The sequence below is a fragment of the Delphinapterus leucas genome, chromosome 20 (genome assembly GCF_059928025.1).
Source record: "Delphinapterus leucas isolate spDelLeu-1000000601 "Yukka" chromosome 20, BTC_Dleu_Yukka2, whole genome shotgun sequence".
In the NCBI taxonomy this organism is placed as follows: domain Eukaryota; kingdom Metazoa; phylum Chordata; class Mammalia; order Artiodactyla; family Monodontidae; genus Delphinapterus; species Delphinapterus leucas.
The window spans coordinates 18,699,556-18,726,167 of record NC_143148.1 but is presented as its reverse complement, the minus strand read 5'-3'; the positions used below and the strand labels follow the sequence as shown (position 1 = coordinate 18,726,167).

Genomic DNA, 26,612 nt, shown 5'->3' with positions numbered 1-26,612 from the left:
GGGGCTGGGAGCTGAGGCTCCAGCTTCAGAGGTCAGATCCCAGGGAGAGGACTGGGGTTGGCTGCGTGAACACAGCCTGAAGGGGGCTGGTGCGCCACAGCTAGCCAGAAGGGAGTCCGGGAAAAGGTCTGGAGCTGCCGAAGAGGCAAGAGACTTTTTCTTGCCTCTTTGTTTCCTGGTGCGCGACGAGAGGGGATTAGGAGCGCCACTTAAACGAGCTCCAGAGACGGGGGCGAGCCGTGGCTATCAGCGCGGACCCCAGAGACGGGCATGAGACAGTAAAGCTGCCGCTGCAGCCACCAAGAAGCCTGTGTGCGAGCACAGGTCACTATCCACACCTCCCCTCCCGGGAGCCTGTGCAGCCTGCCGCTGCCAGGGTCCCATGATCCAGGGACAACTTCCCCAGGAGAACACATGGTGCCTCAGGCTGTTGCAACGTCAGGCTGGCCTCTGCTGCCACAGGCTCACCCCATACTCCGTACCCCTCAGGCTCGCCCCGTACTCCGTACCCCTCCCTCCCCCCCACCTGAGTGAGCCAGAGCCCCCAAATCAGCTGCTCCTTTAACCCCGTCCTCTCTGAGTGGGAACAGATGCCCTCAGGCGACCTACACACAGAGGCAGGGCCAAATCCAAAGCTGAACCCCAGGAGCTGTGCGAACAAAGAAGAGAAAGGGAAATCTCTCCCAGCAGCCTCAGGAGCAGCGGATTAAATCTCCACAATCAACTTGATATACCCGGCATCTGTGGAATACCTGAATAGACAACAAATCATCCCAAATTGAGGCAGTGGACTTTGGGAGCAATGATATATTTTTTTTTCCCTTTTTCTCTTTTTGTGAGTGTGTATGTGTATGCTTCTGTGTGTGATTTTGTCTGTATAGCTTTGCTTTTACCATTTGCTGTACAGTTCTGTCTGTCCAGTTTTTTTTTTTGTTTTATACTTTTTACTGCTTGTTACCATTGGTGAATTTGTTTTTTGGTTTGGTTGCTCTCCTCTTTCTTTCTTTTTTTTTTTTTAATTTTTAATATTTTTTTTATTTTAATAACTTTATTTTATTTTATTCTTTCTTTTTTTTTTTTTCCTCCCTTTTATTCTGAACCGTGTGGATGACAGGGTCTTGGTGCTCCGGCCAGGTGTCAGGGCTGTGCCTCCGAGGCAGGAGAGCCAAGTTCAGGACATTGGTGCACCAGAGACCTCCCAGCTCCACATGATATCAGCCGGCGAAAATCTCCCAGAGATCTCCATCTCAATGCCAAGACCCAGCTCCACTCAGCGACCAGCAAGCTACAGTGCTGGACACCTTATGCCAAACAACCAGCAAGACAGGAACACAGCCCCACCCATTAGCAGAGAGGCTCCCTAAAATCATAATAAGGTTACAGACACCCCAAAACACACCACCAGAGGCAGACCTGCCCACCAAAAAGACAAGATCCAGCCTCATCCACCAGAACACAGGCACTAGTCCCTTCCACCAGGAAGCCTACACAACCCACTGAACCAACCTTAGCCACTGGGGGCAGACTCCGAAAACAACGGGAACTACGAACCTGCAGCCTGCGAAAAGGAGACCCCAAACACAGTAAGTTAAGCAAAATGAGAAGACGGAGAAACACACAGCAGATGAAGGAGCAAGATAAAAACCCACCAGACCTAACAAATGAAGAGGAAGTAGGCAGTCTACCTCAAAAAGAATTCAGAATAATGATAGTAAAGATGATCCAGAATCTTGGAAATACAATGGAGAAAATACAAGAAACGTTTAATTAGGACCTAGAAGAACTAAAGAGCAAACAAACTGATGAACAGCACAATAAATTAAATTAAAAATTCTCTAGAAGGCATCAGTAGCAGAATAACTGAGGCAGAAGAACGGATAAGTGACCTGGAAGATAAAATAGTGGAAATAACTACTGCAGAGCAGAATAAAGAAAAAAGAATGAAAAGAATTGAGGACAGTCTCAGAGCCTCTGGGACAACATTAAATGAACCAACATTTGAATTATAGGGGTTCCAGAAAAAGAAGAGAAGAAAGGGACTGAGAAAATATTTGAAGAGATTATAGTTGAAAACTTCCTTAATATGGGAAAGGAAATAGTTAAGTCCAGGAAGCACAGAGTCCATACAGGATAAATCCAAGAAGAAACACGCCAAGACACATATTAGTCAAACTATCAAAAATTAAACACAAAGAAAAAATATTAAAAGCAGCAAGGGAAAAACAACAAGTAACATACAAGGGAATCCCCATAAGGTTAACAGCTGATCTTTCAGCAGAAACTCTGCAAGCCAGAAGGGAGTGGCAGGACATATTTAAAGTGATGAAAGGGAAAAAAACTTACAACCAAGGTTATTCTACCCAGCAAGGATCTCATTCAGATTTGACGGAGAAATGAAAACCTTTACAGACAACCAAAGGTAAGAGAATTCAGCACCACCAAACCAACTTTACAGCAAATACTAAAGGAACTTCTCTAGGTAGGAAACACAAGAGAAGGAAAAGACCTACAATAACAAACCCAGAACAATTAAGAAAATGGTAATAGGAACATACATATTGATAATAACCTTAAATGTAAATGGATTAAATGCTCCAGCCAAAAGACACAGACTGGCTGAATGGATACAAAAACAAGACCCGTATATATGCTGTCTACAAGAGACCCACTTCAGACCTAAGGAAACATGCAGACTGAAAGTGAGGAGATGGAAAAAGATATTCCATGCAAATGGAAATCAAAGCTGGAGGGGCTTCCCTGGTGACGCAGTGGTAGAGAGTCCGCCTGCCGATGCAGGGGACACGGGCTCGTGGCCCGGTCCGGGAAGATTGCACAGGCCGCGGAGCGGCTAGGCCCGTGAGCCATGGCCGCTAAGCCTGCGCGTCTGTAGCCTGTGCTCCGCAACGGGAGAGGCCACAACAGTGAGAGGCCCGCGAACCGCAAAAAAAAAAAAAAAGCTGGAGGAGCACTTCTCATATCAGACAAAATAGACTTTAAAACAAAGACTATTACAGGAGACAAAGAAGGACACTACATAATGATCAAGGGATCAATCCATGAAGAAGATATAACAATTGTAAACATTTATGCACCCAACATAGGAGCACCTCAATACATAAGGCAAATGCTAAGAGCCATAAAAGGGGAAATCGACAGTAACACAGTCAATAGTAGGGGACTTTAACAGCCCACTTTTACCAATGGACAGATCATCCAAAATGAAAATAAATAAGGAAACACAAGCTTTAAATGATACATTAAACAAGATGGAATTAATATTTATAGGACATTCAATCCAAAAACAACAGAATATACTTTCTTCTCAAGTGCTCATGGAACATTCTCCAAGATAGATCATATCTTGGGTCACAAATCAAGCCTTGGTAAATTTAAGAAAATTGAAATCGTATCAAGTATCATTTCCGGTCACAATGCTATGAGACTGGATATCAATTACAGGAAAAAAATCTGTAAACAAACAGATACACGGAGTCTAAACAATACACTACGTAATAACCAAGAGATCACTGAAGAGATCAAAGAGGAAATCGAAAAATACCTATAAACAAATGACAATGGAGACACAACAACCCAAAACCTATGGGATGCAGCAAAAGCAGTCCTAAGAGGGAAGTTTACAGCAATACAATCCTACCTTAAAAAACAAGAAACATCTCAAATAAACAACCTATCCTTACACCTAAAGCAATTAGAGAAAGAAGAACAAAAAAACCCCAAAGTTAGCAGAAGGAAAGAAATCATAAAGATCAGATCAGAAATAAATGAAAAAGAAATGAAGGAAACAATAGCAAAGATCAATAAAACTAAACGCTGGTTCTTTGAGAAGATAAACAAAATTGATAAACCATTAGCCAGACTCAGCAAGAAAAAAAGGGAGAAGACTCAAATCAATAGAATTAGAAATGAAAACGGAGAAGTAAAAACTGACACTGCAGAAATACAAAGGATCATGAGAGATTACTACAAGCAATTATATGCCAATAAAATGGACAACCTAGAAGAAATGGACAAATTCTTAGAAAAGCAAAACCTTCCAAGACTGAATCAGGAAGAAATAGAAAATATAAACAGACGAATCACAAGCACTGAAATTGAAACTGTGATTAAAAATCTTCCAACAAACCAAAGCCCGGGACCAGATGGCTTCACAGGCGAATTCTATCAAACATTTAGAGAAGAGCTTACACCTATCCTTCTCAAACTCTTTCAAAATATAGCAGGGGGAGGAATCCTCCCAAACTCATTCTACGAGGCCACCATCACCCTGATACCAAAACCAGACAAAGATGTCACAAAGAAAGAAAACTACAGGCCAATATCACTGATGAACATAGATGCAAAACTCCTCAACAATACTAGCAAAGAGACTCTAACAGCACATTAAAAGGACACTACACCATGATCAAGTGGGGTTTATCCCAAGAATGCAAGAATTCTTCAATATACGCAAATCAATCAATGTGATAAACCATATTAACAAATTGAAGAATAAAAACCATATGATCATCTCAGTAGATGCAGAAAAAGCTTTGGACAAAATTCAACACCCGTTTATGATAAAAACCCTCCAGAGAGTAGGCATAGAGGGAACTTACCTCAGCATGATAAATGCCATATATGATAAACCCATAGCCAACATCGTCCTCAGTGGTGAAAAACTGAAACCATTTCCACTAAGATAAGGAAAAGGACAAGGTTGCCCACTCTCACCACTGTTATTCAACATTGTTTTGGAAGTTTTAGCCACAGCAGGCAGAGGAGAAAAAGAAATAAAAGCAATCCAAATCAGAAAAGAAGTAAAGCAGTCACCATTTGCAGATGACATGATACTATACATAGACAATCCTAAAGATGCTACCAGAAAACTACTAGAGCTAATCAGTGCATTTGGTAAAGTAGCAGGATACAAAATTAATGCACAGAAATCTCTTGCATTCCTATACACTAATGATGAAAAATCTGAAAGTGAAATTAAGGAAACACTCCCATTTACCACTGCAACAAAAAGAATGAAATACCTAGGAATAAACCTACCAAAGGAGACAAAAGACCTGTATGCAGAAAACTATAAGACACTGATGAAAGAAATTGAAGATGATACAAGTAGGTGGAGAGGTATACCATGATCTTGGATTGGAAGAATCAACACTGTGAAAATGACTATACTACCCAAATTAATCTACAGATTCAATGCAGTCCCTCTCAGACTACCACTGGCATTATTCACAGAACTAGAACAAAAAAATTCACAATTTGTGTGGAAACACGAAAGATCCTGAATAGCCAAAGCAATCTTGAGAGAGAAAAATGGAGCTGGAGGAATCAGGCTCCCTGACTTCAGACTATACTACAAAGCTACAGTAATCGAGACAGTATGGTACTGGCACCAAAACAGAAATATAAATCAATGGAAGAGGATAGAAAGCCCAGAGATAAACCCATGCACATATGGTCACCTTATCTTTGATAAAGGAGGCAAGAATATACAATGGAGAAAAGACAGCCTCTTTAATAAGTGGTGCTGGGAAAACTGGACAACTACATGTGAAAGAATGAAATTAGAACACTCGCTAACACCATACACAAAAATAAACTCAAACTGAATTAAAGACCAAAATGTATGGCCAGACACTATCAAACTCTTAGAGGAAAATATAGGCAGAACATTCTATGACATAAATCACAGCAAGATCCTTCTTGACCCACCTCTTAGAGAAATGGAAATAAAAACAAAAATAAACAAATGGGACCTAATGAAACTTCAAAGTTTTTGCACAGCAAAGAAAACTATAAGCAAAACAAAAAGACAACCCTCAGAATGGGAGAAAATATTTGCAAATGAAGCAACTGACAAGGGATTAATCTCCAAAATTTACAAGCAGCTCGTGCAACTCAACATCACAAAAACAAACAACCCAATCAAAAAAATGGGCAGAAGACTGAAATAGACATTTCTCCAGAGAAGATATACACATTGCCAACAAACACATGAAAGAATGCTCACCATCACTAATCATCAGAGAAATGCAAATCAAAACTACATTGAGGTATCACCTCACACCAGTCAGAATGGCCATCGTCAAAAAATCTACAAACAGTAAATGCTGGAGAGGGTGTAGAGAAAAAGGCACCCTCTTGCAGTGTTGGTGGGAATGTAAATTGATACAGCCACTATGGAGAACAGTATGGAGGTTCCTTAAAAACTAAAAATAGAATTACTGTACGACCCAGCAATCCCACTACTGGACATATACCCTGAGAAAACCATAATTCAAAAAGAGTCATGTACCACAATGTTCATTGCAGCTCTGTTTACAGTAGTCAGGACATGGAGCCAACCTAAGTGTCCATCAACAGATGAATGGATAAAGAAGATGTGGCACATATATACAATGGAATATTAGTCATAAAAAGAAACAATTGCATTATTTGTAGTGAGGTGGATGGACCTAGAGTCTGTCTTACAAAGTGAAGTAAGTCAGAAAGAGAAAAACAAAGACTGTATGCTAACACATATATGTGGAATCTTTAAGAAATAAATAAATAATGGTCATGAAGAACCTAGGGCCAGGATGGCAGTAAAGATGCAGACCTACTAGAGAATGGACTTGAGGACACGGGGAGGGGGAAGGGTAAGCTGGGACAAAGTGAGAGAGTGGCATGGACATATATACACTACCAAATGTAAAATAGCTAGTGTGAAGCAGCCACATAGCACAGGGAGATCAGCTCCGTGCTTTGTGACCACCTAGAGGGGTGGGATAGGGAGGGTGGAAGGGAGGGAGATGCAAGGGGGAAGAGATACGGGCATATATGTATATGTATAGCTGATTCACTTTGTTATAAAGCCGAAACTAACATACCATTGTAAAACAATTATACTCCAATAAAGATGTTAAAATAAATATAAATAAAAGCTTTTATTTTATCCTTCTTATACCTTATCTGATGTTTTTCCTTTGTGTGGATCCAAGTTTCTTTTTTTAAAATTAATTTGTTTATTTATTTTTGGCTGTGTTGGGTCTTCATTGCTGCGTGCGGACCTTCTCTAGTTGTGCGAGTGGGGGCTGCTCTTCATTGCAGTATGTGGGCTTCTCGTTGCAGTGGCTTCTCTGTTGCCGAGCATGGGCTGGAGGTGTGCGGGCTTCAGTAGTTGTGGCTCACGGGCTTAGTTGCTCTGTGTTATGTGGGATCTTCCTGGACCAGAGATCAAACCCATGTCCCCTGCATTGGCAGGCGGATTCTTAACCACTGCGCCACCAAGGAAGTCCCCTAGTTTCTTGATCTATATCATTTACCTTCTCTCTAAAGAACTTCTTTAACATTTCTTACAAGACAGATCTATTAGCAACAAATTTCAATTTTTGTTTGTCTGAGAAGGTCTTTATTTCTGCTGTTTTTTTAATTCTTATTTATTTATATATTTATTTATTTGGTTGTGCCAGGTGTTAGTTGCAGCACGTGGGCTCCTTGTTGCAGCGTGCAGACTCTTGTGTCCTGCATATGGAATCTAGTCATTATTGTTTAAAGTATTTCTTCTGTTCCTTTCTCTCTTCTAGTATTCCCATTACACATAGATTACACCTTTTGTAATTGTCCCTTTTTTGGTTGTATGTTCTTTTCTGTTTTTTCCAGTCATTTTTTTTTGTTTGCTTTCTAGTCTTGGAGGTTTCTAGCTATTGAGATATCCTCAAGCTTAGAGATTCTTTCCTCAGATGTATCCAGTTCACTAATAGGCCCCATGATAGGCACTCTTCATTTCTGTTATGTATTTTTTATCTCTTTTTGGTTCTGGTCTCTTTTGATTTCTTTTTGGTTCTTTCTTAGAATTTCCATCTCTCTGCTTTCATTGCTCATCTGTTTTCCCAGGCTGTGTATTTTATTCATTGGAGTTCTTAGGATATTAATCACAGTTGTTTTAAATCACCAGTCTGATAATTCCATCATCCTGCTATATCTGACTCTTGTTTCTTTGCTTGCTGTGTCTCTTCAGCTTTGGTTTTTGCCTTTTAGTATGTCTTGTAATTTTTTCTTGATAGTCAGGCATGGTGTACTGGGTAAAAGGCACTGCTGTAGATAGGCCTTTAGAAATGTGGTTGTTAAAAGTGGGGAGAGAAGAAATGTTCTGTAGTCCATAACTAGGTCTCAGTTTTTTAGTAAGCCTGTGTCTCTGGGCTGTGAACTGTACTTTGCAATCCCCTCCCTCCCCAACCCTTGGTGGACAAGATAGCTGGAGTGGGCTGGAGTGGGCTGGAGTTGGGTATTTCCTTCCCTCTGGTCAGATATGCTCTGATAAAACTCCAGTAGGTTAGGCTCTGGTTAAATAATTTCTCCTGAGAATAGACCTTGCTAAGAACAGAATGTTCTGGGACTTTTGTGATGTCCAGCAGTGAAGACTCCATGCTTCCACTGCAGGGGGCACAGGTTCAATCCCTGGTGGGGGAACTAAGATCCCATATGCTTTGTGGTGTGCCCCCCGCCCCCACCAAAACAAACAAACAAACAAAAGAACAGAATTCTCTGGCATATCCCAAAGTGGTTCTTTTACCCCTCTGCTGACTGTCTTGTTGTGAAGAAGAGTTCAGGTAAGTTACCTGATTTTTGTTAAGTTTGTAATTAAATATTTAATAAAAATGTCTTTTTAAAAGTACGTTTTCATTTTCCTAAAAAGATAAACATAATTCTGCTCTTAGGTATTTACCTAAATGATGAAAACTTATACTCACACGAAAACTACACATAAATGTTTAATAGAAGCTTTATTCATAATTGCCAAAACTTAGAAGCAACTAGAAGATGTCCTTCAGTAGAGAAATGGATAAACAAACTGGTACATACATACAATGTAATGTTATTTAGCAATAGGAGGGAGAAAAAAGAGCTCTCAAGCCATGAAAAGACATGGAGGAACTTTAAATGTGAATGGAAAAGGGAAAGAAACCAGTCTGAAAAGGCTATATACTGTATGATTCCAACTATTATGTGACATTCTAGAAAAGGCAAAACTATGGAGACAGTAAAAGAATCGGTGATTCCCAGGGATTGGGGGAAGAGAGGGATGAATAGGTGGAGCACAGAGGATATTTAGGGTTGGGAAATTATTCAGCATGATATTATGATAGATTCATGGCATAATGCATTTATTAAAATACATAGAACTGTACAACACAGTGAGCCCTAATGTAAACTGTAGACTTTAGTTAATAATATATCAATATTGTTTCATCAAATGTAACATATTCCACACTGATGCAAGATGTTAATAATAGGAGGAACTGTATGCAGGGGAGAGAGTGGGTAAGCCTTAAACATGCTCTAAAAAATAGTCCGTTACTTTTTTTTAACTACTTCATTCAGTTCAGATTTTACAAAGTATACCCAATTATGTGAAACAATTATTATTTTGAATAGAAACTTTAAGATTATTAATTATTTGTTTTACTTACGATATCTAAATTGTTGAAGCATTTCAGGACTACTTACATTTTCTATGAATCTGTAAGTAAGCACAGAGTTCATGTTGAAAAGTACTTAATTCTTTTCTGCTTTCTTAAGAAATAGAGCGGTATAGAGTACTGATTTTGTGTATTTGTGTATGTGGGTGTTGTTAAATAATATAGAGCAAAGATTTTTCATATTACTATATTAGAAATCTTTCGTAATAGCTAAAGTAATTTGGGATGTTTGTCCTGATTCTTATAAATTCTTTATAATGTAAAATACTTTATTTCATTGATTCTGAGATATCCACCCTAGGACATTTTAGCCTCTGAAATCGGTATGTCTCTTATAATCAGTGGCATCTTAGATTCAGTGAAATGTGATGTCTAGTAAGTCTTCAGGAGAATAAATTTAATAATTGTTACAGAATCATTGTAATTACTAAAAATGATATGGGATCATCTGATTTACTTCATATCTATCTTTCAGATGCTCTTTGTGTGGGTATGTATGCAGCCATCCTCCTTCTTTGAAGTCTCATATGTGGAAGCATGCCAGTGACCAAAATTATAACTATGAACAAGTAAACAAGGCTATTAATGATGCAATTTCACAAAGTGGCAGGTATTTGATCTTACTGTTATATATAAATAGGTTATTGTTTATAATTATATATGCATTATATATAAAGTTAGGATTAAATCTACTAGTCTGCATTATAACCAACTCAAGGTTTGATGTGTTTTCTTTTGTTTTTAAGAGTTCAGGGGAAATCCTCCGGAAAGACTGTGTTAAACAGCAGTGAAGAAGGAGCCGATTCTCTCACTGGAAGTTCAGAAAATTTGGTGTCATCCTCAGAGCTGATTTCCCAGGCTCCCAGTGAAGTCGTAGGTACCAACGAGAATGAGAAACTAAACCCTACAAGTAATACCTCATATAGTTTAGAAAAAAACTCCAGTCTGGCCCCTCCTGGCGTGGAGTATTGCGTTTTACTCTTCTGTTGTTGTATTTGTGGTTTTGAGTCTACCAGCAAAGAAAATCTTTTGGATCATATGAAGGAGCATGAGGGTGAAATTGTAAACATCATCCTAAATAAGGACCACAACACAACTCTAAACACAAATTAGGTGGAATAGTTATCTGAAGAGGAAAACAGCAGAAGAGGAAAACAGCAGAAGAGGAATCCTTTAAACCACAGTTTGCCCTTTGTGCTGTCCAGTAACTTACTAGGCACAGAAGAAACGGTGTGATTTTTGAAGAAATGACAGATGTGACTTTGGAACGAAATTTGTAATGTAATAAAAGGAATTCCAAATGGATAAGGGGTAATAATATTTAAGCATTTTGAGTGAGGAGAAGTGGGTTGAGGCAGCAAAGATGTACTCTTATAATAACCCTCTGTTACCTGTTAGTTTAAGTGTATTTATTATTAAAAGCTTGTTATAGTGTAGAAATGCAAGCAAAAGAGTTAAGAAAGGGCTTTTCAGGAACTATTCTAAAACTTACTGTTATGAAAGTGTCACAATCTTAAGCAGAGCTTAATTTTCTTCTCAATTTTGACATGAGTGACAACCCTCTTGTGAGAAATGGGAGGCACGTGTCTGAGGGTTTTTTGGTATCAACAAAGGAAAGAAAAGATCATTACAGGGCTTTGAGATGATCAACCTAAATCTTTATCCAGATTGATAGGAACAAATCATATACTCAATCTGAGATATATTACTTTACTGTTTAGAAAGAAAAAAGAAAAGAGACCTCTAAATCCAAATCTAGATTGTAAATAGGCGTTTTACAAAGTAAATTATTGTCTTAAATTTACAGTGAATGTCTTGTGGGCAAAGGAGGAAAGAGGTGAATTCCCACCAGCCTCAAACCAAATCTCAAGGTTCATAAAAATGGTGACTGGTTGAGCACAGTGCACTTCTCAGAGGTTCTTTTCAGAGTGTTGATGGAACACCGCAGCTTCTCAATAGTTACATAGGCCTTCTTATCCACTCTTCTAAACTAGACCAAGCTTGTTGTCTAAAAACAACAAAGTAGGAAAAATTGCATTTGCTTATCAGACCTTGGAAGTAGTTTGAACTGTTAAATAAAAATCATTTGTGGGAAGAGGAATGAAATTCAAAAGCCCCTTAAAAGGAGAACTACTATTGAGATTTTACTTCCTGGAGCTTTTTATTTAGTTATACTTAGCATAAGAGATACAACCAAATGTGGCTAAAATGTAGTAAAAATTCAGGTTGTTTATAAAACGTTTAAAAACAAACAAAAACTATTTGGGTTTCTCCTATCCAGGAAATTGTATTTTGTTGGTGTGCAATAGGACACATGGGAAGCCAACTAAAACTTGCCATCAAATAGATGTAATCTTATCATTAATTACACATTTGTATTACAGTGTATTTCAAAGAGTGAAGAGAACTGGGTTTTTTGGGTTTGCTTTTGTAGTTCTGATCATTTACGTATGCATTGTTCTGTTAATGTCAGTTCTGCCTACAAGTCAAAAGGCGGCCGGTGCACCAGGAGGTGCACCATCTTCACGGTGCTGTTTCTGAACTTGACTCTAACATCTTCTAGAGCTGAGGCTGTGCCTCTCATAAAGCTTAGAAAACATCGAAAACAGAATTTCTTGAATAGGATATTCTGTAGACACATTTTAGGAAAAGAATTCTCTTCCCAAAGTCCAGGTATGAATCGAATGAATTAACATTTTTCAGATAGCATTAGGAACTATTTAAGCGGGGCCAGGTAACCTGAAATACTGTCTGATTTGCGTGTTTTTGTTTTGTTTTGTTTTTTTGATTTGCTTTTTAAAATCTAATCTGATGTTATTTGAACAGTTGATTGTAACTTTGCAACTCTTTTAATTTACATAGCTTTAGTTTATTTGTGAAAGTTAATCCATTTCTGATATCTGGTTTTTAAAAGAGAAAATGAATTCATATATACTAAACTATATTCCGCAAATCCACATGCAGTGGGTTTTCTCATTTTCTCCTGTTTTCAGAATTAAAACAGTTATATTTCATTTCAAATTCAAAAATAAACTAAAATATTTTAAATGGTTCCATTATTACTATATTGTTCCCACTTAGTTTTTTCATTACTGGTAGCTCTGACTCAGTGTTCCTTTATAAAAATCTATTATTCTGAAAATTAACAACCTTAGAAGAGTTTTTGTTTTATAAATTTTCCTTGGCTTTAATTTTATATAATCATTTGGAAAATACTAATAACCAAAAAACATTCCCAAAATTTCAACAGTGTATTTTTAAATTAACTTTCTTCATTTCCTTAAACTACTTCCATTGATTGTTAAATTTGCCATTTGGAATCATGAATTTAAAATTTCCCTAGCTCATGGGAAAAAATTAACCCAGAAGTTCAAAAGTCTTTAAATATTCATCTGCTCCCAGCCTAAAATATCTTCAAAAGCTTTCTCTTGGCCTATAGGAGGAACCATATACCAAGGATGTTGTGTACCTTCCCGTTATGGTTTTGAGGCAAGCCTTAAGTTAACCCTCCCCACTAAGAACAATTGAATATGATGAAGACTAAATATGCAATTTTAATTATAGAATAGATATTAAAATAATCAGCAGGAATTCCCTTTATAGGAATAACATTTACTGGTACTAGATCTTTTGCCATGTAAAGCTCAGTATTTGTTTTCCCCTCTGAACACTTACAATTCTAAGATTTGACAGTGAAAATAGTTTTTAAAACACTTACTGGATAAGGCAAAGGTGGGGAGGGGGAAGATGATGCATTCTGATCATTATAAATAATACTTTTTCAGGGCTCTATCATTTTCTCTCTTTCTCTAATAATCCAGAATATGGTTGGTATCCCCAGTATTCTAACAGTACCATGCCTATATTCCACTTGACCTGTAGACTTCAAGTTCTGTGTCCAGCCAGTGCAGTGTAGTGACACTGACTGAAGCCTTTATTCTAGATCTTTCATCTATTTGAGGTAGCTATCAGTGGCTTTGTTATTATTTTCTTTGTCTTTTCTCACAAAGCAAATGGTGGGCACCTATGTTTACATTGTATCTTCCTGCAGTGTACTTGGCTTGACAAAGACAAGCAGGCTTCTCTTTTGAGACTTATTATATTTTTAGTTTTCATAGACACTTATTTAATCTTTTTTTATTGTACAGCAAGGTGCTCTAAGTAATATTCTATAAAATATATTTAATAGAGATTTGAGTTTGATATTCATGGACATGAATACATGTATTTTTTTAAGAAATAAGTATTGTGTAACACTATGGCATTGCTTCTATAGCCAAAGTCTAAAAATTTCTGGAACACTGACATGTAAAGACTACAGTTAATTCTGACACTGTATCTTATTAAAATAGGATGATTTGCATTTTGTAAAATTATCCTGCACATCAAGCTGCATGCCTTAACGCCTAAAACTCTAGGATTATTTTCATGGTAGAACAGTTTATCTGTTCAACAAACAGTGAAGCAAGGTCTTAGCGCTACTTTAACTACCTTTGGAAATACTGTACAATGTTAGAATAATTTATTTTGCTTTACAGAAGTTTGTCATGTATTGACTTTAATATTGTATTTTGGTAATAAATTTTTTGTTAAAAACACTTGCCTCTAAGTTTTATTAACAAAAAGTTATATCCATTCTTATTTTGGAAATGTTGATTTAATCACTTAGAAATTTGGATTTAAATAATGAAGAACTTCCCCAGGCTTAAACTAAGGCTTATGATTACCCTTTGGTAACATGTTAAACTATTGATGACTAGCATTAAACTGTGTTACACAAAGGTAATTGAAAAAGCATTTAGATCGTTTTAATCTTTTAAAAAATTCAATCTAGGAACTCTCCTGGTGGCGCAGTGGTTACGAATCCACCTGCCAATGCAGGGGACATGGGTTCAACCCCTGGTCCGGGAAGATCCCACGTGCCTCAAAGCAACTAAGCCCACGTGCCACAACTACTGAACCTGCACTCTAGAGCCAACGAGCCACAACTACTGAGCCCGCGCCTAGAGCCTGTGCTCCACAGCAAGAGAAACCACTGCAATGAGAAGCCCACAAACCACAACGAAGAGTAGCCCCCGCTCACTGCAACTGGAGAAAGCCCACGCACAGCAATGAAGACCCAATGCAGTCAAAAATAAATAAAAATTTTTTTTAAAAAATTCAATCTAATTTTGTAGTTTTTCTCCTTGCTACACAGTTCTTCATTTTATCTTCCAAATCACATCCTTATACGCTTTAAATTCTGATGTATTCAAACTGCTAAAGTAGCTCTCTTAACGGCAGTTAGCATTTTGCACTTGCATTGATCCGTTGCATTGGCAAGTGAAGCTAACATCATCTGACTGTATCATTGGTCTAGTTACACATCTGTGCCCTAGAATCCTGGGCTACCTTGGCTGCAAGTGTCTGAGGCCAAATATTTCTCCCCAAAAGCTTTAATCCCTTGTCCTGTCTCCCCAGGGGCAACATAATTATGTCCTATCTTTCAAGAGCCAAATCCCAACACCGTCACTAACCTCTGGACAGTTGTAGAAATCTCGGCATGAAAGATCCAGAACATGTGCAGTTTGGTAGCCACCAGCCACATGCGGCTGTTTAGCACTTGCAATACGACTAGGATGCTAAGTGTATAATATACAACAGTTCTGAAGACATCATTTTTTTTAAAAAGTATCGCATTAATGTTTTTTATATTGGTTACTTGTTGAAATGATATTTGAGATATTTTGGGTTAAATAATATTAAAATTAATTTCACCTGTTTTTCTATGTAGCTACTATAAAATTTTAAATTGCATATGTGGCTCACATCGTATTTCTGTTGGACAGTGGTGGTATAGAAGAAGGATTAGTAAACTGACAGCCCTTGTTTCAAATCTGGCCTGCCATCCATTTTTGTAGTTTTATTGGAACACAGCCACACCCAGTCATTTACATACTGTATATGGCTATTTTTGAGGTACGACAGCAGCACTGAGAAGTTGTTACAAAGACTGTACGCACCACAAAGCCCAAATTATTTACTATCTGTTTAATAGTAAATCGTTTGATAGAGTTTGCTGACCTGTGACCTAGAACAATGGTATGATCTGCGCTTTAAAGCTCCCAGGAAAAAAAAGCTTCTTATAAAGAAAGCCTTATATGGCATTATTTTATAAATATATTATTTCGTCTCCTGTTCTTCTACAGCCCTACCCATAATTTATGATTTAACCTATTTCATCATCTCCACTAAAGCCAAACACAATTTGTTTAAAATAACAACATAATAAATAATGCCGCTTTTAAAAAGTATTGTTTTCCTCCTGACAACCTTATGGTGCTGATGGTACCCTCTCTGCTTCACCCTTTCTGTGATGTGGTCATGCCACCGGCATATCTAACTGCGGTTGGGAGGTAACCGTGGCAGCTAATCCACTCAACTGTGGTGACCATTGACTTGCATAAACCAGGATATAAAGGAAAGTCTTAGACACACCTCTTTATAATGAATAACTTGTCTGAGTCTAAAATCAGATTCTGGGGTTGGGTGGCGGTTGTAGTTGGCTTTGATGTAGAACTGTTGACTAAATTGGCAGATTAAGAAAAAGTCAGAGTATTCGCCTACATAGATTCTTCTGAATCAAGCAGCAAAGATGTAAAATGAACATTTTTGGCCCTATGAATTCTCAGAGGAGTTTCTGTTTTTAATTGGTGCCACACAATAGATAGTATGTTTTGGTTTATATCTTAGAATTCAAATGACTGTAAGATGCTTAAACCATTAACAGAGTCCTAGATGTGCAGCAAAATCTGGTTTGTGTGTTGTGTTGGGGGACTGTAGACCTCATTTTTCTGGTGGTACATTAATATACTGCATCCAATTTTCTCATTTAGACCATAAAGTGTAAGATTATGACATACTTGGTTTTTATCGATTTTTTTCCCCAGTATGAGTAATTCCTGTTTAAATTGTTTGCCTTACGAAAGTTGATTCTAGTAGATCTTCCTTTGAATTAAAAGTTTAATTTCAGGCATCTAATATAAATTCTTACCATTATAGAACAAAATCATAAGATGTTGGTGGTGTTTTGTTTCCTAACTCAACCACGTTTACACCAGTTGTGTCACTTAATCCAGAGAGTAAAGGCACCATTCAGGAACAGTTTGCAAAACTGAATGTAAGACAGATACTTCCATGATAATGCTGACGTAGATGGGGCCTTGGTTTGAAAAGGACATGATGTGTTAGGTGGACGGAGTTATATTTACACAAATCAGAAAATAATGAATCCCTGACCATGAGCTGATAAAATAGACCCAACTATTTTATCTTTCTGATTTCTCAGCTTTATCCTCTGTTAAAAGGAAAAATTAAGAATAATTGTCCATGTCATTGCCACTGGTATCAGTAATTGTAAAATGTTGAGTTATTAATAAAGTATGTCATCTTAAATATGTACACAATAGAAAATTATGACCTGAAGAGACCCTCAACAAAATAAAACAAGTTATTCATTTTTCAGGTCTTTTATTAGTACCTAATGTTATTTAAAGGCTTAGTGCACATCTCCAGATTTCTGGTTTTTTTCTACTTGTCATTTTATTAATTTTAGTATCCATACTTCAGCAATAATGTGGCTGCATTTTACTGAAATAGACACATCAATCTACATCTTGCTCTTTTTTGTTTACATCTGCAATCCCATTTAAACTTAGTATTTCCAACCACAAAAGGTGTTAGAAAATTCTATTTCAGGCTAGTGAGAAAAAGTACAGCAGGATACAGTTCAGATCATAAGCTGTATTTATTTCTGATCCTCTACAGCTCACATTCTACAAAAAATAGTCATGCTGAAATAATTAAATAATTGCAGGAAACCAGCGGTTTCCAAGTTATCTTCATTTTCCAAGCCCTTCTCCATATGAAGCATGAGAATACAGCTGGTGAGGTCGTGCCTTTCCATAATGCTAAGATTGGAATCCATGCAGGGTATCACCCTGTAGGTTAAAAAACTCTAAAATGAGGCTCTTCAGAATCTGTGCCCACCCCTGTGCTCCGTGTGCAAATGCTGATAAAGAGGCTCCAGTGACACTTTTTAAAACTCACTTTGTAATCACAGGAAAAAAGTGTGGATCTTCCTAACGGGAAAGCGGTCACTGTGTCCCATCTGAAGCAAGGGGAGGACATGGGTGGTGGATGGCCTGCCAGCTGCACACTGAGTGGGTATTTTGCTACCTCAGCTGGTTTGAAATATAGTTTGGCTTTACCTTTTTGAACCTCTTGTAAGTTCAGTTATGTCTTCTATTTTCTGAAATGTGAAATTGATTTTATAATACCAACCTCAGAGAGTTATGTGGACTAAATGAGAAGATCGTCTATAAGATACCTAGTTGAGTTCTGACAGTTCTGGATGGTGTTGGTTCGAAGCCATGTGACCTTGAGTAAGGCATTCAACCTTTTTTTGAGCCTCAGTTTCTTCATCAGTAAAACAGATGGTAATACTTAAACCTTGTAGGGTTGTTGTGAAGATCAGCAACCATGTGTATAAAAGGCCTGGCCATCTGTGAGCTCAAACAGTGGTTCCTGTCATGGTTTGAGCACTCACTGTGTGTGCTGGGGGCAGGGACGCATTAAACGCCCTTATAAATCATGGTATCAAAGCTACCTGTTACAGCCTTGGAAAGGACTCTAAGAGCCATACTGCTTTGTGTTTTGAGGAAGGATACTCGCAACAAAATATCGTATCTCTTAAAATATACCCAAAAAAGACAAACCTGGTACCTAGAATATTGTATACAATTAATGTCACATCTAAAAAGACAACAGCCTGGGAGAAAGTGTCAGCACATTACCCTGTTACCATCACATTAAGTTCATACAATCATTCTCTCACACCTATAAACCGCCATTAAGGACTATGTGAAAATGGCCCTTTCCCTAAATCAGCTGATGAGCGGGCAGCATTGGCAAAACTTAGGCCCAAGGAGAGAGAATGGTATTTCAAATTGTATACGCTCTGTATAATCAGCCAGTAACTATACAGGATTGAGAGCCACGCAATGGACCATTAGGGAAAGGTAACAGTTCTTGGAAACGGTGAGAAATGGCCCGGCTCAGACCATGCAAAGCTCTCACACGGAACTCAGTCTTCTAACCATCGCACAAGGACTGTTTCACCTGCAGGACTCGGGTGCAGAGCAATCCTAATTCTGAAGCATACCTGCAGTCCAGCCCTAAAGCCAGCCTCTTCATATGGGGTGCTGTCCTGTGGGCCTGGGATGTAGCTCTCCTAGTTTCACCGAGGAGACTTATGACCAGGTAGGAAAACGGCAGAACGGGCAAAGATAAAATCCAAACCAGCATTTGCGTTTAACCACTATCCACTGATGTAACTTAACATTATTTCCAGTCTCCCCCCACGCCCCCAACACACACACACATACACTTATGCATAGTGAAAATACAAGAGAAAAGTTGAACTCTAGAATTTTGCCGGTGTTCCAACCACCAAAACTTAACCTGTATCAGCGTTTCAACCTTTTTTTCATTACCACGTCCCTAAGGAACTTTTTTTTAGACTTTTCCTGACCACCCCCCTCCATGAAATTTGAATACCTAAGATATACTGTATATCTGCACTTTATACATTAAAAGAATAAGGTTTTTTTCAACCCCCAAGAGCCAATTTTCTCCCTGTTGGGGGCGGAGGGGGTAATGTAATATCACCACGGAGAACGTATGCTCATATAAATGAACTGGTTGGTGACAGTTGTGAGAGGAAACAAACTTTGTTTCCTGGTACCTTGACTGAAAAAAATTTAAAGCCATCAAGAGACTGTGATTAAAAACCTCTCAGAGGTAGCTGTATTCGTTCCTCCATCATGTGGGGAGCACAAAAGGACAGAGCCTACCTACTCCAATCTCCACACAACTCTTGGGGTCGTTTGAGTCCTAGCAGCTTTCAGGCCTGGTGAGATGCAATCAAGCCTGTGAATTCCTAAGCATAAGTCCTTCAGGCTAGTTTATCGACATCCATGGGTGGACTCAGGAAGATCTGGGGACAGCACGTGGTTAAGTGTTAGTGAAAATCCAACCCAGTGCTAGATTAGCCATAATTTAAGGCATGATAAAATATCTGAATTTGAGGGTATTAGAAACACATACATTTCTGGCTGAAAGTCCTATTTCGTCCTACCAAAAAAAAAAAAAAAATCCCAAGCCAGACTGTACACCTTGGCATCTGTTAGTAGGAAATGTCTATTTCTAGGGTTTTTAGACACCTGTTGTATATACCTGTGTTGTATATACCTGTTTTGCAGGGAATGACATTAGAGCCGTCCAAGGGAACAAACTGGAAAGACCAGCCAAGGCTGGTTTGTGGACTAGAAGAGCCAACATCTGGGAATCATCACACTTCGCCAAAAGCTTATTATGTGATAAAGCACCCTCGTCTGCTTTAATTGCATAACCTGACTATTCGTGTCCTTATTCAAAAACATGCAATAGTTATTCTAACCATGGAAATGGAAAAGGAAGGCGTAGGTGGAAACAGCGGACAAGTAGAGGGAAGAAGGGTACCAGGTGTTGAAGAAAATGAACCAACCTTGACAATGTTTAAATATTTTGTTAACTTTATTAAAGAGTCCTTGGATAATTATACACCTATGCTAATCTGCCTATAAATTTCATTCTTCTAAACCATTACAAATCTAGTTAATACGAAGTTGATCAAAGGAAGAGAGAAAAAGTAACTAACAATATTACACAGAGAGAAAAAGGAGCTAACAATATTACATAATACCTTTTCTTAAGAATCTCCCAGGGAAGCAGGCAAGTATTTTAAAGGCGGGGTGGGGGGGGGTATGGGGAAGGACTGAGGTGTAATGTTGATTTCTGTGCAACTCTGGAATGATCTGTGAGCACTGAGAAAGGTGATCTCCAGGACTCAGCATGGGTTGCCTAAGACCCAGAGTGCCAAACTAGGCTCGGAAGAATGCCGTAGACACGGCTGATCTCTGAGGTCTCTGACATGGGTCATACGCAAGGAGTGTATAAAACAACCCATGGGATGTAGGAAGAGCATATTAGGATTTCCATATATTGCAATACATAATGTGTATATATATGTATACACACACATATACGTGCACACGTTCACACACAGAGAGGACAAACATTTTTGATTGATGAAGTTGTGAGATCAAAAAGTTTGGAGACCACTGCTCTGACTTTTATTAAGACACTTGAAAAACCAACCCTGTGGACGAGGTGGCAAAATAAGATTGCATGAAACTACTGTTGCAAAAATATGTGTAAGTGGGCCAAACTGTCTTCAACTGAATATGTGTTTCTGTAAAAGAATACTCAGTATTGTAAAGATCTCATTTCTCTCAAAGACTTCTTTACCTTTTATACAATTCCAGTAAAACAATCTCCATGGATTCTTTTTTGGAAACTGGTAAAAGATTATAAAGTTTATATGAGCAAGAAAATATGCAAAACTTGCCAGAACACGTGTTTAAAAGAAATACAGTATGTAGAACTGTTGCAAACTAGTTCTTTTTAAAAATCATTTAAACACAATAAATGAGTTTACAAATATGCCATATACGTACTGGAATTAGTATGTGATACAGATAATTCAAATCAGTAAGGTAAGAATGATGGTGAAACAACTGATTCTCCAATTAGAAAAAAAATTGTCAGATCTCTCTCTTCATATTAAAAAGGTGCAATATTTTTTAAAACTAGGAAAAAGTATTTTTAAAATTTTACAATCTTGGGATGGTAAAGGTTTTCCTAAGTATGTTGGAAAAACCCAGAAGCTTTTATAAAGGGAAGATGATAGATTTGATAACATAAAATGGAAAACCAATGCAAAGCGAAACACACTATATGAAGTACACAACACTGAGAAAATACCTGCAAGGTATACAACAGAAAGTTAATATCCAGGGACTTCCCTGGTGGTCCAATGGTTAAGACTCCGCATTTCCATTGCAAGGAGCGCGGGTTCGATCACTGGTCAGGGAACTAAGATCCCACATGCCACGCAGTGCGGCCAAAAAAAAATGTTAAAATCCATAATTTATAACTAATCCCTTTATATAAAGATTAAATCGACAATTGGCCAAAGAACATGAAAACATAAATCACAGAAAAAGAAATACAAACAGCCAATAATGTCCTGATATTATCTCCACCTCACTAATACATTTAAAATGATATATCATTTGTCGCCTAAGATTGGCAAAGATTAAAAATATCCATTGTTGACAAGGACACTGAAATAAGCCCCGTAATGCACATTGGTGGAGGTGTAAAGTAATACAATTTTTAACCTTTTGTAATGTAGTTTGCCAATGTTTATCCTAATTTAAATTCTAGCAATTCTATTTCCAGAAATATATCCTAAAGAATTACATAAATATAAGGATATTCTCTATGCACTGCATGTAACAGGGTAAAGCTGGAAACAATCTAAATGTCCAATTAGAGGGGAATATTAAATAAATGATGATACATCCATACAGAGGATGACTACTATATTGAATACCCATCATTGTATAACAAAATTACCCCTAAACTTAGTGGCTTTAAAACAAACATAAACATTTATTATTCTTACCGTATCTGTGCATGAGATATTTGGGAGTGGCATGGATGACATGGAGCTGGCAGATCTTCCTCCTAGGTGGCTCACTCACATGGCAGGCTGGTTGTTGGCCAGAGGCCAGGTGCCGCCCATGTGGCCTTCTCTACACGATGTTTGAGTGTCCTCACAACATGGTGGCTGGCATCCCCCATAAGTGCGCAATCCAAGAGAGGATAAGGCTAAAACTAGGATGTCTTTATGACCTGGCCTCAGAAGTCCCACACTGTCACTTCCACCGTATTCTATGCATCACACAGAAAAGCTATGATTCAGTGAGAGGGGAGTATATAAATATCAAGCAGCAAGGATCATTTAAGCTGAAATTTAAAGGCTGAATAGCAGTAAAAAAAAATTCCAATAAAAACTTGGAAATTTATGAATAGGAAGTAGGGATGAGGCTGGAGAGGTAAATGGAGCCTGACTCACAGCAGTACTTTCAAGCTTGTTAAGGAGCTTTTTATATAAAGCCAGTAAGCCACCGAAAGACTTATATCTTAGTAAGATCAGTATGTTTTTTATAAGGAGGGTGGACTGAGTGGACAAGGCCAAAGGGCAGGAATGGAGGTAAGGCAATCGGTTAGCAGACTATTGAAATGATCCAGACAAAAAATTGTGCCTTGGATTACAGTAGTGGCAATGGAGATGGGGAAAAGTTGGGCAAGTTCTGAGATATTTAGGAATAAACCCAATGGGACTCAGTGTTTGACTGGATATATGGGCTACACAATAGGGAGGAATCAAGTTTGGCTCCTAAGTTATTGACAGCAATTAGGAAAAGGGGGCACATGGGATGAAAAGTAGGTTTGGGGATTAGAAAAAGTTTAATTTTTAACGAGTTGAGTGCTCTGCACACATGGAAATTTCCAATAGGCACTACATGTATGGGACCTGGCTGTCAGGAGCTATGCCTGGACATAAACACTTATGAGTGATCAGAATATCACTGGAAATTGGAGCCATGAGCCAGAGAGGAAGAGTTTACATGAGACTGAAAAGGAATGCCAGAAAGGTAGAGAGGAGGAATACTGGGAGAGTCTATTGCCACAGAAGGGAGGAGTGATCCAGAGTGTTCATACTACTAAGCCAAGCTATTGAAAACTGAACAAACATCATACATCAGACAGGAAAAAGCCAATGGAGAAGGAGAGCTCTCTCCCTTTGTCCAACGCAAGATGCTTTTATGGGAAGGATATGACTTCTAGTGCAGTGCTTCTCAAAGTGTGACGTACATACAAATAACCTGGAGATTATATTAAAATGCAGATTCTGATTCAGCAGGCCTTGGGGAGAGCCGGAGAGCCGACATTTCTAAGGTCCTAGGTGATGCCAACACAGCTGGTCCACAGACAATATTTTGAGTAGCAAGGTCCTGCTATGGCTCTCAAACTTTGCTGAACACAGACCCACATGGAGAACGTCTTAAAACCAATTATTTGTCCCTGACCCCTACAGATTATGATTCGGTAGGTATGACTAGAACCTGGTAATTTCCAACAAGCTCCCTTATGATGTTGATAGTGATGCCACAGGTTTCCAGGCCATACTTTTGAGCTGAACTGTTCCAGCACAACTTAACTATTGCTGGCCCCAACAGAGGAAAAGCCAGATCCCACTGGGTTTCAAAACACAATGCAAACAAGTATTCCTGTAGACCTCTGCAGTCACAGCCCATGACCAGAGGTCAATAGGGGCAAAGGTCTACCGCTCATTACCCATCACCCCCATGGTTGCTGTATCAGAATGAATTCATTCTTAATTAACTTATTTATTACCAAGACTTACCCTCAGCAGTGGATGTCTATTTCTCTCAAAGCGTTATTTTGCTTAGTAAAGCCATTTCATATGAAAACAAGCAGCTTCTAACAAGTACTATTTCCTTTACTCAAGGGACGCATGTTTCACAACAGACATTTTTTTCCCCAGTGCACAAGACAGTTTAAGAAAAAACCCTACATAATAAGGTGGGGAGGAGAGGGGGAATTCTACTTAAGGAGGAATCAATTCACATATGTATTTATTAAACACACAAATGTATTTTATGTAAGGCATCTTAAGGTGAAAGAGAAAGATTATAAATATACAGTCCCTGTTCTCAAGTCCATAACATGAAAAAAAGACACCAACAATCATGTTAAACATGACAAATGCCACCTGAAAAAACAGCTGACATTTATTTTTATTAAAACCACCAGCAAATACCTCAACCCATTGGCACAGAATGTGTGTCTGTTATTAACAGCAACAGACACACAAAGGAGGAGGAAAATATCAAACAGGCGAAACAAGGAAAGGCACCTGGCTGAAGTAATTCCTGAAATTAGACAGATGAGCAGTCCTCTTCACAGGTGGAAGACCCAGAGGACCATTCCTTAATAAAAATCAATTAACATGTGCTCTGAGAATCTGCTAACAAAAGGCTTTACCTACTGTTCATCAAAGTGTGATTAAGAAAGATATGCACGTATACAACACAGCAACTGCCCTCCGAAAAGGCTTACACTCTAGTTTGGAGACGGAGTAACGCAGGAGCCTAAGAAGACAGAGGAACGTATTCTACACAAAATTTGGAAGAAGACAGCGCGCCCTGCCCCCCCTCGCCAAAAAGAGGCGCGTCTTTGGAGATGCGAAAGTACCTCACTGGCAGTCGGTAAAAGACTTCCAAACACAGATCACCGGCAGTTGGGGCCTGGGGGTGTTGCCAAGACCCGAGAAGGGGGCGCGCCAGGCCTTGGCAACGCGGTTAGCTAGGAGATGTCCGAGTGGTCGGACTGCTTCCGTCCACCGGGCCCTTACTGACCCCTCCACATCCACCAGCACAGGAGACAGGAGGGCACCGGCGCAAGAAAGAGTTTTTCGCGGCCCCCGGCCCGTCTCACCCTCCCCACCCGGGGTCCGAAGTGGTGCCACCACCACGCGGTTCGACTTGAGGCTACCCTTACTCGCATCCCGGCCCTCTTCCCCCGAGCAGCGCCGCTCGCTCTGGCCTGGGGGTGGCAGGAGTCTGCGTAGGCGAAGATGGCCTCGGGCTCCTCGGTCGGTGACGGGGGTCCAGTGCTCTTCGAGGGGTGCCAGGAGCCGCGGGACACACCGGAACGGAGCAGAACTCAACCGACACTACAGCCCGGCGGCCGGAAGTGCGCCGCTTCCTTCCGGGCGGCGCCGCACGAGACGGGGCGGGGCGCCCCGAGAGGGGGAGGTGGCCCATGCTGACGGACGGCTCCCGGGACCTATAGGCGCGGCCTCAGTGGCCCAGCCTCCCCGGCGCGCCCCCTCCCCGGGGCGGTGACTCCCCCAGCCCCCCATTTCCAAGGTGCAGCACAAAGCTCCGCGGCTGCTGGGTTTTAGCTTTCCCCGCGGTGCGTTGCTGGCCGTAGTGCGGCCCCGCCCCCGCGGCCCTCTGCGCCCCCGGCCGGCCGGCCGGCTGCCCCCGTTCCCGGTCCGGAGCCGCGCGCGAGGACGGCTGAGGCCGCAGGTCTGTGGCTGCGTGTCGGGCCGCGGGCAGCGCGAGGGGACGCACGGGCGCGAGGCTCCGTCGGCGGCCCCGGACTGTCCGGCGGGCGGGTGGCGCTCCGCCCTTGCGTGGCGGCGTTCGACTGAATCTGCCGCGAAGACCGAAAGCCCGCGGGCCGCCCCGCTGCGTCGCTCAGGGTGGGGGCGCGAATCCGGCCCTCGCGGCGTCTTCGGAGACCCGGTGTGGGACTGGGCGCCCCCTTGTCCTCCCGACGTGCGGGGCTGGGGGCGGCAGCTTGGGAGTGAGCAAGTTTGCCGAGGGCGGGGCGCCTTCTCGGGCAACTTCTTGCTTTGGCCACGCGGGCGGAGGGAGGGGCTGGGTGGTCTCCGGCCTCGGCGGCCACGCCACTTCCAAGGTGAGCCGGAGCGAGTTACTGAACTTATCCGGCCCCTCAGCGTCTGGCGGGGACTCCGGTGGTGTAGATTGGGGTGCGGAGGTGAGCTGAATAATGTGCCCTGCAGCGCCCCGGGATGCCCAGTACGTGCTGGTTCTTCTAAGCAATGGAGAAAAAAACCACCCGCTCTCATTTACCTTTTCAAACATTTAAGATGGCATTCCTTGTAATTTGATGGGGAAACTTTTGTTTCTTGGGTTCATGCAGTTATCACACGTAGTTGGCACTTAAACATTTGTTGCCCTTCTGTCCTAATGTGTTACGTTGTATCAGTTGTGGGATTTTTACAACTCCGCTTGGGGCCCTTAGAAAGGTCATGATTCTAGGATGAGGTAATTTGGGGGTAAGCTCATCTCTAGAGGTACGACTTTGCCCACACTCCTTTTCTCCCTCGTTGCTCCAGAGTCTCCATTTTCGGTGCTTGCACCTTTTTCCTCTCAGATTTTTTTTTTTTGTATGAATGAATGAATGGTATAACGTTGATTGGTGTGTTCTTTTCAGTAGAGCAACTTGTTTACCTTTAGGAATTAATAAACTGCCCCGACAGTCGTGTCCGGCAACCGGTCATAGTTAATAAATGGTTAAACGCTGTTC

At 40.1% G+C, this 26,612-nt stretch overlaps 3 protein-coding genes across 19 annotated transcripts in view; 2 read left to right on the top strand and 1 right to left on the bottom strand.

Moving 5' to 3' along the window:
- ZNF507 (zinc finger protein 507) overlaps window positions 1–14,074 on the top strand; it is a 47,138-nt gene extending 33,064 nt beyond the window's left edge. For 8 of the 12 annotated variants that reach the window (XM_089902960.1, XM_022585868.2, XM_022585873.2 and 5 more), the window contains 2 exons: window positions 9,952–10,086; window positions 10,223–14,074. In XM_089902960.1, coding sequence (XP_089759086.1) covers window positions 9,952–10,086; window positions 10,223–10,589 — 502 coding nt within the window. In that variant the 3' untranslated portion in view covers window positions 10,590–14,074. Of the gene's footprint in view, window positions 1–1,114; window positions 8,607–9,951; window positions 10,087–10,222 lie in introns of those variants that run through there. The other 4 variants (XR_016390949.1, XR_016390950.1, XR_016390948.1 and 1 more) reach the window with 3 other exon arrangements.
- The window catches only part of LOC149744622 (uncharacterized), a 45,274-nt gene extending 18,662 nt beyond the window's left edge, over window positions 1–26,612 (bottom strand). For 4 of the 5 annotated variants that reach the window (XR_016390951.1, XM_089902966.1, XM_089902967.1 and 1 more), the window contains exon 1: window positions 25,053–26,612. Coding sequence is in view for 3 of the 5 variants with exons in the window: in XM_089902966.1 (XP_089759092.1) it covers window positions 25,053–25,318 (266 nt within the window). In the remaining 2 variants the exon portion in view is untranslated. The other variant, XR_016390952.1, reaches the window with a different exon arrangement.
- The window catches only part of DPY19L3 (dpy-19 like C-mannosyltransferase 3), a 74,059-nt gene continuing 72,829 nt past the window's right edge, over window positions 25,383–26,612 (top strand). For both annotated transcript variants that reach the window (XR_002646310.2, XM_022585864.3), the window contains exon 1: window positions 25,383–25,585. The gene's annotated coding sequence lies outside the window, so the exon portion shown is untranslated. The remainder of the gene's footprint in view (window positions 25,586–26,612) is intronic.